The sequence below is a fragment of the Solanum dulcamara genome, chromosome 12 (genome assembly GCF_947179165.1).
Source record: "Solanum dulcamara chromosome 12, daSolDulc1.2, whole genome shotgun sequence".
NCBI lineage: Eukaryota > Viridiplantae > Streptophyta > Magnoliopsida > Solanales > Solanaceae > Solanum > Solanum dulcamara.
Window position 1 is genome coordinate 5,835,163 of NC_077248.1, and position 16,352 is coordinate 5,851,514.

A 16,352-nucleotide genomic window follows, 5' to 3' on the forward strand; every position below is an offset into this window, starting at 1 on the left:
CCGGGTTGAATTTTCTTGGATTATTCTATAATTGCATCTATAATGACCTAAGGGACGACTCCAGTAGCCTCAATGGTGTTTTAGAGTGGTTTAAGATCATTTTATTAGCGACACATAGGAATTAGGTGATTTTGTCAATTTTTCAGAAGTGTTAGCCCACAGATGTTTTAGGTGCCGGGGGTCCGGATTGAATTTTCTTGGATTTATTCATAGTTGCATATGTAACGTCCTGTGGAATGACTCTAGTAGCCCTGATAGCGTTTTTGAAGAATTTAGGAGCATTTTATTTGCGACGCAACAAGAATCAGGCGATTTTGCTAGTTTTTTTGTGTGTGTTAGCCCACAAATATTTTAGGTGCTGGCGGTCCGGATCAAATTTTCTTGGATTCTTCTATAGTAGCTTTCGTAAAGTTCTAGGAACGACTCTAGTTGCCCCGACGGTGCTTTAGAGGCGTTTAGGAGTATTGTATTGGAGAAACAACTGGAATTAATAGATTTTGCCTATTTTTTATTTGTCTTAGCCACAGATTTTTAGATGTCGGGGGTTCAGGTCAAATTTTCTTAGATTTTTCTATAGTAGCGTCCGTAACGACCTAGGGAATGCCTCCAGTAGCCCTGCCAGCACTTCAGAGAAGTTTAGGATCATTTTATTGGCGACGCAACATGAATTAGTCGATTTTGATAATATTTCGTATGTATTAGCACACAAATTTTTAGGTGTCAAGGTTTGAGTCGATTTTTCTTGGATTCTTCTATTGTACCATCCGTAACAACCTCGAAAATGACTCAAGTAGCCCCGGCAGCAGTTTAGAAGAGTTTAGGAGCATTTTATTGATAACGCAATAGGAATTAGATGATTTTGCCCTTTTTTCATGTGTGGTAGCTAATAGATATTTAGGTGCCAGGGTCTGGGTTAAATATTCTTGGTTTGTTCCATAGTAGCATCCATAATGACCTGGGGAATGACTCCAATACCCCTAGCAGCGATTTAGAGGGATTTAAGAGCATTTTATTGGCGACGCAATATGAATTAGGCAATTTTGTCAGTTTTTTATGTGTGTTAACCTACATATTTTTAGTTGCCTGGGGGCCAGTTGAACTTTTTTAATTTCTTCCATAATAGCGTCCGTAACGACCTAGAAAATGACTCTAGTTGCCTCAGCGGTGCTTTAAGGGGCTTTAGAAGCATTTTATTGGCGATGCAACAAGAATTAGACGATTTTGTCAGTTTTTCGTGTGTGTTAGCTCACAAATATTTTAGTTGTCGGGGGTCAGGGTTGAATTTTCTTGTATTCATCCCTATAGCATCCATAATGACCTGGAATGAATCTAGCAGCCCCAATAGCAATTTAAAGGGGTTTAGGAGCATTTTCTTGGCGACGTAACACGAATTAGGCGATTTTGCCAATTTTTCGTTTGTGTTAGCCCACTGATTCTTTAGGTGCCGAGGTTACAGGTCAAATTTTCTTAGATTCTTCCTTAGTAGCATCCGTAATGATATAGGGAACGACTCCAATATCCCCGATGGCACTTTAGAGGGGTTTAGAAACATTTTATTGGTGAGGCAATAGGAATTAGGCAATTTTGCCATTTTCGTGTGTGTTAGCCTACTAAATTTTTAAGTATCAGGGTTTTGGGTCGAATATTCTTGGATTCTTTCATAATATCATTCGTAACAACCTAGAAAAATGACTCCAGTAGCCCCGACATCGCTTTATAGGGGTTTACAAGCATTTTATTAGAGACGCAACACGAATTAGGGTATTTTACCTTTTTTCGTGTATGTTATTCCACAAATATTTTAGTTCTCGGGGGTCAGGGTTGAATTTTCTTGGATTCATCTCTATTAGCATCCATAACGACCTGGGGAATGACACTAGTAGCCCCGACAATGGTTTAGAGGGGTTTAGGAGAATTTTATTGGCGACGCAACATGAATTAGGCGATTTTGCTAGTTTTTGGTGTGTGTTAACCCACAAATATTTTTAGGTGCCGGGTGTCCGAGTCAAATTTTATTGGATTCTTTTATAGTAGCATCCTCAACCACCTAGGAAAGACTCCAGTAGCTCCGGTAGTGCTTTAGAGAGGTTAAGAAGTATTTTATTGGCGACGTAACACGAATTAGGCGATTTTGCTAGTTTTTCATTTCTGTTAGCCCATTGATTTTTTAGATGCCGAGGGTCCAGGTCGAATTTTCTTGGATTCTTCCTTAGTAGCGTCCGTAATGATCTAGGGAACGACTTCAGTATACCTGATGGCGCTTTAGAGTGGTTTAGAAATATTTTATTGGTGAGACAATAGGAATTAGGCAATTTTGCCTTTTTTATGTGTGTTAGCCTACAAATTTTTAAGTATCAGGAATTCAGGTTGAATATTCTTGGATTCTTTCATAGTAGCGTTCGTAGCAACCTAGAAAAATGACTCCAGTAGCCTAGACATCGCTTTATAGGGGTTTAAGAGGCTTTTATTAGCGACACAACACGAATTAGGGTATTTTGCCAGTTTTTTGTGTGTATTAGCCTACAAATATTTTAATTGTTGGGGTTTAGGGTTGAATTTTCTTGGATTCATCCCTAGTAGCGTCCATAACGACCTGGTAAATGACTCCATTAGCCCCAACAATACTTTAAAGGGGTTTAGTAGCATTTTATTAGCGACATAACATGAATTAGCCGATTTTGCCAGTTTTTGGTGAGTGTTAGCCCACGGATTTTTTAGGTACCGGGTGTCGAGGTTGAAATTTCTTGGATTCTTCAATAGTAGCTTCATTAACGACCTAGGAATGACTCCAGTAGCCTCAGTAGGACTTTATAGGGGTTTAGGAGCATTTTATTAGCGACGCACCAATCACCCATATCGAATCAAACTTACCCAATGTCTTTGGAAGGCCGACCACAAAATCCATTGCAATCCTTTCCCACTTCCATTCAGGAATGGGCATTCTTTGAAGTGTTCCTCCAGGTCTTTGGTGCTCATATTTTACCTGCTGACAATTTGGACAATGGGTAACAAAATCAATAATGTCACGCTTCATTCTGCTCCACCAATAATGCTATCTCAAATCTCGATACATCTTAGTTGCACCAGGATGTATAGAGTACCTCGAACTGTGAGCCTCTGCAAGAATAGTCTGAATCAAATTATCAATACGGGGCACACATACCCGTCCCTTAATCCTCAAGATGCCTTTCTCATCGATCATAGCCTCTTTGGCCTCTCCCTACAAGACTATATCACGAATCCAGCTCAGCTTCTCATCCTCAAATTGTTTTTCTTTAATCTTGTCAAGGAATGAAAATCTTGCCTCCACACAGGCCAAGAATCCTCCTTTCTCTGTTACTTCCAGCCTCATAAAGTCATTAGCCAGAGTTTGAACCTCTCTAGCCAATGGACGTCTGAAAACCTGCAAATGAGCTAAACTTCCCATGCTCCCTGCTTTTCTGCTCAAGGCATCAGCCATTACATTAGCTTTTCCCGGATGATAAAGAATAGTAATATCATAGTCCTTTAACAATTCCATCCACCTTCTTTGCCTCAAATTCAAGTCTCTCTGAGTGAACACATGTTGTAAGCTGCAATGATCTGTATACACTTCACACTTTAACCCGTATAGATAATGTCTCCACTGCTTTAGTGCAAATACAACCGCAGCTAACTCCAAATCATGAGTGGAGTAATTACGCTCATGTACCTTTAATTGCCTTGAAGCATAAGTAATTACCTTCTTCTCCTGCATTAGCACTGCACCTAAACCAGAATATGATGCATCACAATAAACAATGAAATTCTTACCTTCTACTGGCAGGGAAAGAATCGGTGCAGTAGTCAATAAGGTCTTGAGTTTCAGAAAACTCTCTTCACACTCATCCGACCACACAAATGGAACTTTCTGCTTGGTCAGATTAGTCAGCTGGGAAGCAATAGAAGCAAATCCCTTGATGAACCGGCGGTAGTAGCTAGCCAAACCAATAAAACTCCTTACCTCTGAGACATTAGTGGGCCTTGCCCAACTCTTCACTGGTTCAATCTTCTGGAGATCCACCATCACTCCATCTTTAGAAACCACGTGCCCTAAGAAAGTTACTGAATCAAGCCAGAACTCATACTTGGAGAATTTGGCATATAACCTCTTCTCCCTTAACAATCCCAGAACTGTTCTCAGATGCTCTTCATGTTCTTTTTGGCTTTTTGAGTAGATCAATATATCATCAATAAAAACAATAACAAAGAGGTCCAAATATGGCTTGAAGATTCCATTCATCAGACTCATGAAAGCAGCAGGCGCATTTGTAAGCCCAAAAGACATTACCAAGAATTCATAATGGCCATACCTGGTTCGGAAAGCCGTCTTCGGTACATCTGTTGCCCGTATTTTCAGCTGATGGTAACCAGACCTCAAACCAATTTTTGAGAAAATACAGTCCTCCAACTGATCGAATAAGTCATCAATGCGAGGAAGGGTATACCTATTTTTAATAGTCACCTTGTTCAGCTGCCTGTAGTCTATGCACATACAAAGGCTACCATCCTTCTTTTTCACAAATAAGACTGGAGCACCCCAAAGAGAGGCACTCGGTCTAATGAAACCTTTTCCCAACAACTCTTGAAGTTGGGCTTTCAACTCCCTCAACTCATCCGGGGCCATTCTATAAGGTGGAATGGAAATAGGGCGAGTGCCGGGCTCTAAGTCGATACAAAAATCTATATCTCTATTACAAAATCAACCACTTCCTAAAAGGATTTTGCTGAAGCAGCAACCTGTAAAGCTAGAATTCGCAAATCTGACCTCAATCCCTTCACAAAGTGGCGAATTCGCTCCTCTGGACTGAAGCAAAGTTGTGTAGCATATCTGGCTAAGGCACGAAACTTGGCCTCATAAGCGGCAACAGACATCCTCCCCTACTCTATATTCAGGAACTCGTCTCTCCTCCTGTCCCTTAAGGTCCGGGGAATATACTTCTCCATAAAACAGTCAGAAAAGGTTGTCCGAGATGGTTGGGCTTGGGGAGCTAAAATATAATTCTGAGATAAATTATTCCGGATTTTCCAACCAAACATCAACTTAAGTGCCACTATAATTTAATTCCAAAATTATTTAGTGTTATCCTTCATACCAAGCGACCCCTTCCGGTTGGCAGCCTCTTATGTGGTATTTAATTATTAGTGATAAGTTCTTTATTCCAATTGTCTGTATTTGCTCCGAAGTTGTCTTTTCTATGGTTGTCAGCATGAATTTAATTATGAAAAAGGGTCAAATATACTTTTATATTATTTAATATAATTTAAATATATTTTTTATTATATTTTCGGGCTAAATATATCTTTACTGTTATATTTTCGGTTCAAATATATCTCTCTCATTATATTTTGGTACAAATTCGCCCTTAATTTTAACGGAATAACACTTGAAAAGCTCAAAAATTAAATAATTTATTTTCAATTTTAAATGTATAATTTTTTTAGGAATAATTAAATTTTTCAAGTACTAATTTAAGTTTTTTTTTCTTAGAAATGACAATACAAAATGTATTTGTATAATTTTAAATACTAATACATGAAATTTTTAAATATTAATTTGAGTCTTTTTTTTTTACAAAATAAAATAGTGCAAAATTATTTTGCCACATTCTTGCTATCACAAACGTAAAATGAAATTCTTCATAATAAGACATTATGCTGCATAATGAGCCAATGTTAATGAGCCACTATAATGTAATATTAAAGTTCTCAAAAGAATAAACTAAAAACATCACTGTCAAACCTAATACTTAAAATAATTTTGCAGCATTTCATTTGGTAAGGAAAAAAACTCAAATTAGTATTTAAAAATTTCATATATGAGTATTTAAAATTATGCAATGCATTTTGTATTATTATTTTTAAGGAAAAAAATCTTAAATTAGTACTTAAAATTTTTATTTATTCCTAAAAAAATCAGATATTTAAAATTAGAATTAATTATTTAATGTTGAGTTTTTGAAGTGTTATTACGTTAAAATTAACGGCTAATTTGTACCAAAGTATAATGAGAGGGGTATATTTAAACCGAAAGTATAACAATAGAGGTATATTTAGCTCAAAAATATAACAAGGAATATATTTAAATTATTTACAATAGTACAAGATATATTTGACCTTTTTCGGAATTAATTAAGAAGGGACCATTTGAACCAGTTGTGGAATGTTTGTTGGTTTAACTTTGTTTTCTGGCAGTCAGTTTTTTTTTTTGGCAGGATTGTTTCTTCATGCTACTATCGTTTGTTGTAAATGTTGATGAACCATAAAAAATGAAGCCTTTTTAATTCTAATGTAAAATTTTATTTAGTGCATAATGCATATCAGCAAAAAATTCCAAGTATGTTAAGAACGACTCTTTCAAGATTAATGCCTGAAACTCTCACTATTAATTAAAGATCTCGCGCGTGTTCAAGTTACTTGATAGGGAAAACTTTATCCATTGTGGGTCTATCCAATACAAATCCAAATTACTCGAGTCAACTATTATGGAATAATTAGGGGGCATGATCAATTTTGGAGTAGACAATCAAAGTTTACTCAGCGTTTCAAATGTAATTAGAAAGTAGACATTTTTAGCATGAAAATACAATTAGGATAAAGATACCCCTACTTAAAACACGGAACTCCTCCAACACACGATGCTAGAATTTTTCAGTATTTTAGGTAAGAGTATCTATATTTCAGTATTTGTTTTCAGCATTAAAGAGTAGCTAAACGTCGAATAATTTTAAGGGTGAGTACCACCGGCACGGTACCCAATAAGCAAACGACTAATACTAAGCTAAGCTAATAAGACACACGTACTCTTGTCATATCATCCAACTCCCAGACTACAACCTGCACAGAAATCAGCTCAATCTAACAGTTCTAACAGCACAATACCAGTATACACATGTCTCCATAACCGTACAACTCAAATATCAATAGGGTCTCATAAGTCAATAATACATATCAGGGGGATATCAGGAGTAAAACAGTCCAAAAAGGCAAAAGATGTATGATGCAATGTAGTGCAATGAAATGTCACATATAGTGATGTATGTCTGTCCTAACGGTACACATTCGCTGAATCTCAGTCTGAAACCCATGGGAACATATCTGTCTATGTAACCTGCCACGGAGCATGTGGCCCAACTCCTATTGTGATACCTTCCACGGTGCGTGTGGCCCATCCCCTACTTCTCATTTATTTCTCAAATATATTGATTAAGTGGTGCCATAGAATTAGTACAATGCAGACATAATCACAGATATATCAATGTACAATGAAATTCATAATCGCACAAAATTTGTCTCAATGTAGTCAAGGCACGCTATCTCAAATATATATAGATATCATCAATCATATCACTCAATATATATTCAAATGTTCACCATAAGCCAATGATCAATTCATATCGAACACAATGTGTTACATCATCTCATTTGTCATTTATTACCCCATGATTCGTTATTAAGTCCGATTGAACATCAATTAATCTCCCAAATTCATTTTCCATTAATCTCAAACACGTAAAATGTGAATCCATAATCCTACAAGTTTAAGCAAAGGTTTAGAAATTCACTTGCCTCGATTTTAATCTCGAACTACTCTAAAACCTGAGCTTTACCTCAAATCTGAAGACAACGATGCTCTTAGACCAATTTCCACATTTCAGAGCTGATGAAACTGATGAAATTCCATTTCGAGACTGTAACTCTGATTGGTACCAAAAATTACTTTTTGAACAACTTAAGCCTTTAAAACTCTAAAACTCACATATTACTCAACGTCTCCTCAAAACTTCAAAACCAATCACACCAAGGGGTCAAATGTGACTTAGGGAAACTATAGGAGGGGTAAAATAATTATTTCGCAAAAGTTTCCAAAAAATAACCCTCAGAGTCATTACATCATCCACCACTAAAAAATATGTTCGTCCTGAAACATAAAGTAAAAGAAAGAAGGATACTCGATGCTACCAAGAGTCTAAGGCTAAGGCATAATTTTCAAAGTCATTATTTCTCTTCAAAAAAAAAAAAAAAAAATTATTTCTCTTCAAAGGAACCTGCTTTCGAGGAATTTACCATCAAAATATCCTACCATGATTGGAACTTCTGAACCAAGATGAAAAAATATTTTCATTCCAAGAGTGATTACCAAGCTGCGAACGAACCCATGAATTAAAATCCTCTAGAATACAGCATAGTCACTAAGACAAACCCCCTTATCACACAACTACAAAGCGATTCTGAACTATTATCCATTAAAATTCGGAGTGAATCCAGAGCCAACCACCATACACGCATAATACACAAACCTATCACTGATCTTAGTTAAATTTCTTTTTCTTAACATAATCCTTCCACAAACTTTAACTGCAAACACCTGATTTTTAGACAATGCATACTCATCAAGGGATAACCTAACTAATTTGATCCAAAAAAGGAGACAACCAAGTAACCACCTAGTTAACAATACACCCATGCATACAGAAGCTCTAATACAATTATTGGGATGATGGAATAGTAGTTGTGATTGTGGACAACTCCTGAAAATGACAGAATTAGGTCCAATGGTCCTCAAAGTCAATCACATATAGCTGAAACATGTTCTCAACTACAAGATAAATACCAAGACTATCGAAAAATTGCAATTCTCCACGATAGACCTCATACAAGCACTCTCAACAAGGTTCGCAGATACAGTGCTACTGGTATACCTTAATTTCCCAAAATTCTCCTTTGTTTTTACTCAGAATACTCCCTTTTTAGTATCCATAATTAAAACTCCATCAATTATCTGATTTCCATCCATTTGACTCCTCTCTACATACGATATCTGATTGATCACCAATATAGCTCGAAACATACTCAACTCATCAAAACCCAATATATTCATCATAATTCGATAACTAAAACAAAAAATTCGATGCCAATGAAATATCACGACCTTACTGATCCTTACTCATGCTTCCAAAACCATCATTAGTACCAAAATTTCTTGAAAATTATATTGCCACCTCCGTAACTCTAAATTATGGCTTTTCTTTCTTTTTTTTCCAAAAGAAAAGCTACTATTAGCTCCAAGCCTAATTTAAGCATTCCCTGTTGGCAATTAACCCTAGTCAAGGTCAATAGCACTAATTTTAAATTTGATGGTGCTTTTTTCTCAAACTACAACTTTTGAATCAAAAATCAATATCAATCATATACAACCCTTCACATGCAAAATCTTAGAGAAACCCTTGATCACCCCAAGTTTTTTTATACCATAAGTGCATAACCTTTATTCACCACCAAGTGTTTATGTAACTTCCATCAACAGAGTAGTATAAATCCAGCTCAAAATCCTTAATAACCATGTAGAACTGTAAGTTCTTCCTATAGTTCATCCATAAGTCATCTACCATAAGTTGAAACTCTTTTCAATTCTATTCGAGTGGTTCCTAATACATCATACAATTTTCCATATAACTACTCTACTCATCAAGTGTAGCCACCGAAATCTTAGATACTCGCAAGTCGTCATTATTATATTGGATCCCCTTAAACGAAAACCATCACCACATAGTTGCATCCTAATCAGAATCCATCCTGAACTACTATTACCATGCTCAACCACCCTTACCATCATCCAGATCCGAAACTCCGACTCAAATCTAAAATATTTCTTAAAAAATATCTTACCCATGTTTAGAAAAGTTCAAATATGAAATTTCATCAAAAATGAAGTTAAAATCGATCTTGAAATCTCCAATTTAGAAAATTTTAACTTTATCGAAAAAATCTAAATTATACGTGGTCAATATGATGAAAATAATTGATAAATCAACAAATTTTTGCCAAAATCAGTTTACACATAACACAAGGATCCTAAATATACCTTTTCATCAAAAATAGAGTCTAAATCGATAAAACTTCAATTTTACCCAAGAAATTTATGGATAGTAAAAGAAAACCAGATGAAGAAATCATGAGAAAATATCGAATTGAGGATCGGATACTAACCCCCATATTAATTCGAGAAGACCCCCGCAAGAATCACTTTATTTCGAGCTCTATAACTCCCAATATGCTCAAAATATCAAATGAGCACAATCTGAAATTTTAAATATCAGTACAGGGCTGTTATGCACCAAAAACCAGCAGTAATGTTTTTTGGTATAAAGGCAGTAACTTTCTCATACGATAGCGAAATGACCCGATTCTTTTTCCTAAATGTCTTAAATAATGATATGGACTTGTTCCTTCAATTGAAACTCAATTTCGTATTCGTTTGCCCAGTCAAATATCATTTCTTTTCTGTAAATAATTATTTCATATTTTGCAATAAAAGTTCAACCTCGGCTTAGCGAAAATGCACCAAACTTTGCAGATAAGTCTTATAATTTATACTCAAAATTTCAGAACATTCGAAATAATTTTTTGATCTTTAAAACTAATAATGAATCATTTAGTTGCCACAATTTGCTGAAACAACGCCAAAACATCTAAGAAGCTTAAAAAACTCACCCAAAACTCACTGGGTACTTTCCGAACACAAACCAAATATGCTACTAGTTTGGAAATGATATTTTAGATTCAATGGAATTGTCAGAACACGAATCCGAGGTCTCCTTGACTTGTAATCCGTTTAGTCACAATTAAACCAACTTAAGGCTCAAAAGACCAAAAAACTCTCGAAACTCCCAAAAAATATGACGAAGCCTCTTTTAGGCCTAAAATCTCATCCTGAATCCAACGGAATCATCAGAAATCTGATTCGAGCATCCAAACTCAAAATGTTGACCAAAGTCAAACCTTCTCCCATTTTAATTCAAACTCCCAACTTAGGACCTCAATTCCACAAAACGACCTCAAATGTGACGACGACGATGCTTATAGACTAATTTCCACAATCCGGAGCTGATGGAACTGACAAAATTTTATTTCGAGACTCGTAACTCTGATTGATACCAATAATCACTTTTTGAACAACTTTAGTCTTTAAAACTCTTAAACTCACATATTACTCAACTTTTCTTCAAAACTCCAAAACTAATCACACCAACGGATCAAATGTGACTCAGGGCAATTATAAGATGAGGTAAAATAGTTTTTTCACAAAAGTTTTCAAAAAATAATCTTCAGAGTCATTAAAGTGGTATTATTTGACTTGGCATAAAAAAAATTAAAAAAAAACTTTGAAATTTGTGTTCTAAAATACCCCTAGACCATTTATATGGCTATAATGATAATATTCTTGTACTAAAAGGAAAATGTGACAGTAAGATTGGGATAGGGAGTGGATTAGATGCCCCTTATGTGTATTGGTTTTGTTTGTTAATGATAATTTACGTGTGTTACTAAAAAATAAATATTTTATAATCACAAAAATAATTATAATTTATTTTAAATTACGACTTATAAGTTTTTTTTTTAATTTGTTCTCGTGTCAAACATCAGTTAAATTGACCCATATGCGTGTTTACAAGTATGCCCTTGCTACTCTGGTCACTGCTATTTATAGAAGTAGCCGGTGCCTCAACACTTTTAACCTTTCACACTAGACTTTCTAATTCTTTAATCTTGAGGCCATGTCTCTGAGCAATAACATTACAGCTTTCTTGAATTTTGTGGCATTCATGTGCTCCATCCCTATAATCGCAGCGGGTACGTGGCTGGCCTCGAAGCCCGACAACGAGTGTATCCACTGGCTCCGGTGGCCGGTTGTCTTCATGGGTCTCGCCGTTATGCTTGTCTCCTTAGCTGGCTTCGTCGGTGCTTATTGGAAAAAAGAAGGACTATTGGGTATCTATTTGGTCTGTATGGCCATTCTCATCATCCTCCTGCTCGTGCTCCTCGTTCTTGCTTTTGTTGTCACGCGCCCCAACGGCGCGTATACCGTCCCCGGTAGGGGTTATAGTGAGTACAGGCTTGCAGGTTTCTCGTCCTGGCTGAGGAATCATATTACCGATGCTGATAGTTGGGGGAACATAAGGGCGTGTTTGGCTGTTTCTGATATTTGTCCTAAGCTTAATAGTGAGTTTATTACTGCTGATCACTTCTTCGCCGCTCATCTATCACCTATCCAGGTAAATTACTTTTTCCTTTTTTTTTAAAATTAAATAAATTCAGCCAAGAATTAACAATTAAGTTGATTATTGTGTTTCAATTAACCTCTTCGATCCCCCCAAAAGAAGGCAGGGAGCATCAGCATCTCTGCTTTTGTTATTTGTCAAAAGCAAATCTCAATAAAGTGAAAGATAAAAGAGCAAGTTTTTGGTTGTTTGTAGAGTTTGAGAAAATAAAAGATAAAAGGGGTAACGCATGAATTAAAATGTACTATTATACTATTTCCTTTATTTTAAAATAATTGAATTGTTTAAAATATTTTTCATATTTCAAATTAACTTAATTGTTCAATTTTTAAGAATAATTTTAGAATTTTCCTCCATTTTTACCCTTTATTTAGATTTTCTACGTGATGCGTTCAAAAAACTTTAATTTAGTCATTCTATATAGTAATTTGACAATAATCATAATAGTAAAAATGAAAAAACAATGTCTAGTTAATTTTTTAACATTCATTTTTTTAGAGTGTAAAACATCTCAATAATTTAATTATTTTGAAATGAAGCGAATATAATTAAATAGTTTCTGACAAGTTAATGGAGGTTTAATTTGACTTCAACTGCTTAATCATTACCGGAGTATAATTAAAAAAAAATGAAAAAAGGTGTTCAAGAGTAATGGTGGGATGAGATGGGACCTACCATGAGAAATTGTTGGTAAATGAAAGGATGAGTCCATAATTTTGGAAGAAAATTAGTTGAGTTTGTCATCCTAATAGAATGCAAAAACTGCATTATTGTCCAAATATTATCAATATAAGCTAAATAAACATGGTGATTGGTGAGTTTGGCCCACTTGTCCAATTTACCCGCTGGTTGTCTAATGATGAATAATCTAGATTTTCTATCTTATAATGTTAGTATATGTATGTTCTTGGTGCTTAATGCCATGTGTTTAGATTCTATTTGTGTCACAAGAAATCAGTATTAGCCTATGTATATGTGGCTCATACAAATTCATCGCCCTCAAATATAACTTTTTGTTCAAATTTTTTGCAATCACCCGGTTAGTGGGGATGCAGAATTTTGATCGAGAGGGTTCAAAAATAGGTCGGGGCGATTAAGAAAAAGACTAATCTTAAATTCTAGATTTTATATTGCCTTATCATGCCTCTTTTAATTTTTTTTTCTTGCACCATTGAGTTTTTTAAAATTATTTTATTGATTTTTTAACAAATCACTTATTTTGAAACACGTTTTAAAGATCAAAAATTACTTAAGAACATGGAGGGACAATCAGCTTGTTTCTTCATAAAATGATTTTTTCATAAATTTAATTCTATGTATGAAAGCACAAAATCTTTTCGTAAATATCTATAGTAATATGTAAAGCCTTCACAAAAAATTTGTTAAATTTGCGGAGACGTCCAAAATGAAGGGCGATTTTATTTTTTTAAATATAAATTTGCCCTATCTTTCAAAACTTAGTTCTAAAATTAAGAGGTCGTTTGGATGGGAACAAGTTATCCCGAGATAAGTTATTCTAGCATGTATGTGGAATAATTTAGTCCATCACTAAGGTATAAATGGTGGGATAAATAATTTCAGGATTGTCGAATACCTCCAACCAAATGAATAGCCCTACATTTTATCGCTGGGATTATTATACCTTATACTTCACACCAAATAACTCTTAAAAGATATAACATGATTTTAAATAGTAATAAAATTTCATATCTATGTTTTCGATGTCCAAAATGCTTTGTTGAATCGAAGATGTCGTGCATTTAAAGTTGATTAGTTAACAAATACAAAGTTAATAAAAAATACATATTACAATTTTAGGATAATATTAGTAGATTATTTATATAATAAGAAAGAATTAAGTTGAATTATGACTCATAATTCATTTTATAAACTTTATTCTTAGGAACATTGTGTAGAGATAAAATTACAAATTTAAATATATTGTGATAATTAAATTTGATATGTTCAAATAAATAAAAAATAATAATTTAGCATAGTTAAGCATAAAATAAAGAAGACAAAAATAAGTGAGTGGAGTTACTTCTATTAATGCTGGAAATGTAATCTAGAGAGAACGGAATCGAATTGGAGACCTCTTGCAACTTTTGAACTCCTTTGACCACTGAACCAAGTTTCAGGTCTCTATGTCAAGAGGGTTCATTTTGTAGTATCTATACATAAAATACAGATTTAACCTTATATATACATTATATATACAGTGTAATTTTTCCAACCACCACGTAGATCCGCCCCTTCACCCAGTTGAAGCTATGAAGCTGACTGTCGCTTTCATGCAATACAGGAACTACTAGTCTTTGATACCTCTCTAGTGAATAACATACATATGTGTTCACTATTAAAAGATTGTGGTAGCATTCCGAAATCAAATCCATATATTATATTCAAATTATGATCCGCTTGGGATCACAAGCATGAACTACCTTTGCAATTTATTCATTCCCTGTCCTCCTCTCCTGATTCCATGAGAGGGCTTACGATTTGACAAGTTTTGGGACCACAGAACATTAATTATACGGATTGAGGGTCTATCATAAGTAATGAGATAACTAGTTTACAAGTTTATTTAGCTATTTAATCAATTTGTTCAACATAACTCTTGGTCTTGTGTAAATTTTGCAGTCAGGATGTTGTAAACCTCCAACAATTTGTGGTTACCAGTATGTGAACCCGACCGTGTGGAATAATCCAACAAACACAATAGCAGATGCAGATTGCTCCATCTGGAACAATAACCCAAATCAGTTGTGCTACAACTGTGATGCGTGCAAAGCTGGTTTGTTGGGTAATCTCAGAAAAGAATGGAGGAAAGCAAATCTCATTCTCATCATAACTGTGGTACTTCTTATTTGGGTATATCTCATTGCTTGCAGTGCTTACAGAAATGCCCAAACCGAACAACTTTTCCAACGCTACAAACAGGGTTGGGCTTGATTTCTATTCATCCCCCTTTTCAGTTCTCAAAACGGTAGTAGTGATGCAGTTGGTGCTACTTTTTATATTTCATTTGCACATATTCTTTTTAGTTTGTACTATCTTGTCTTAATTAAGTCATATGTGGCATTGTGGAAAACTAGTTAATGGTTCTTTGTTTTTACTAGTTGATGTACATTTTCGTCGGTGAAAGTTTTACCTGTTGTTTTGGAAAACTGAAAAGTGTATCCAAAGAGCAAGCATTTTACCCTCGTACCTTGGCCCTTTTCGTTTTTCTAAGAGTTCACATTTTCCAAGGACTCAAAATGATTGGTAAAGTAAAGGCTAAAAATATCAACAAACACTTAAAATTGACATTTCTTGTACAATTTAAATACATGTAATAAACTTAGATTATTACCTTCAATCGAAAATTTAGAGAAAGGACCTCACAAGGAAAGGAAAAGTATAAAACGACATTTCCTTTAGTCCATGTTAGATGATGTTTTTAATTTTTTTACATTTAGTTTTAAAAATGGCTATATGCATAATCAAGAAATCATATTAAATAGGTACTATTTATCGAAGCATATTTATTTGCATCAACTCCACATGAGATATCTAAGGAGAAGGGATAGGGTAGTGTTCTTTTTTTTTTTTTAAGTAGATGTTGCACTAAAAAAGAGTTGAAATATCTCTCCATAATTTTATTAAGAACTAGGAAAACTAACTGCGTTTCACGCGGTCATGAAACTTCTTCTAAATACACACAAATGAAAAATTCAAAATAGAAAATATATGCAATACATTACAACAACAACAATAATAATCCAGTGAAATCTCACAACGTGGGGTTTGGGAGGGTAAACTGTATGCAGGCCTGACTCCTACCAAGGTAGGACGGCTGTTTTCGAAAGACTCGGCTCAATAAAAGCATAAAAGCATAAAAGAGGTTAGATAAGGCATATATGAGAAAGCAAATAACGAGAACGACGGGGATAAAATAGAGTAATCAAAGAATAGAATGTAATAGATAATAACAGAAATCAGAGCACAAGAAATTATAGTGCGCTAATGCGCCTACTAATAAGGAGGAATAACGAGACTATATACTAGCCTTCTACCCTAATGTGGTCCTCCACACCCTCCTATCTAGGGTCATGTCCTCGGTAAGCTGTGATTGCGCCATGTCCTGTCTAATCACCTTTTCCCAATATTTCTTTGGCGTACCCCTACCTCTCTTAAAACCATCCATGGCCAACCTCTCATACCTCTACACGGGGGCATCTGTGTCTCTCCTTTTCACATGCTCAATCCATCTCAGTCGCATTTTCCGCATCT

General features: G+C 34.9%; 1 protein-coding gene across 1 annotated transcript; it reads left to right on the top strand.

Annotated features, from left to right (window-relative positions):
- Positions 1 to 11,517: 11,517 nt before the first annotated feature.
- Positions 11,518 to 15,171, top strand: LOC129877539 (tetraspanin-2). Its single transcript, XM_055953057.1, has 2 exons — positions 11,518 to 12,074; positions 14,721 to 15,171. The coding sequence occupies exons 1-2, from the start codon at positions 11,577 to 11,579 to the stop codon at positions 15,030 to 15,032; spliced, it is 810 nt and encodes a 269-aa protein (XP_055809032.1). The 5' UTR covers positions 11,518 to 11,576; the 3' UTR covers positions 15,033 to 15,171.
- Positions 15,172 to 16,352: the final 1,181 nt, after the last annotated feature.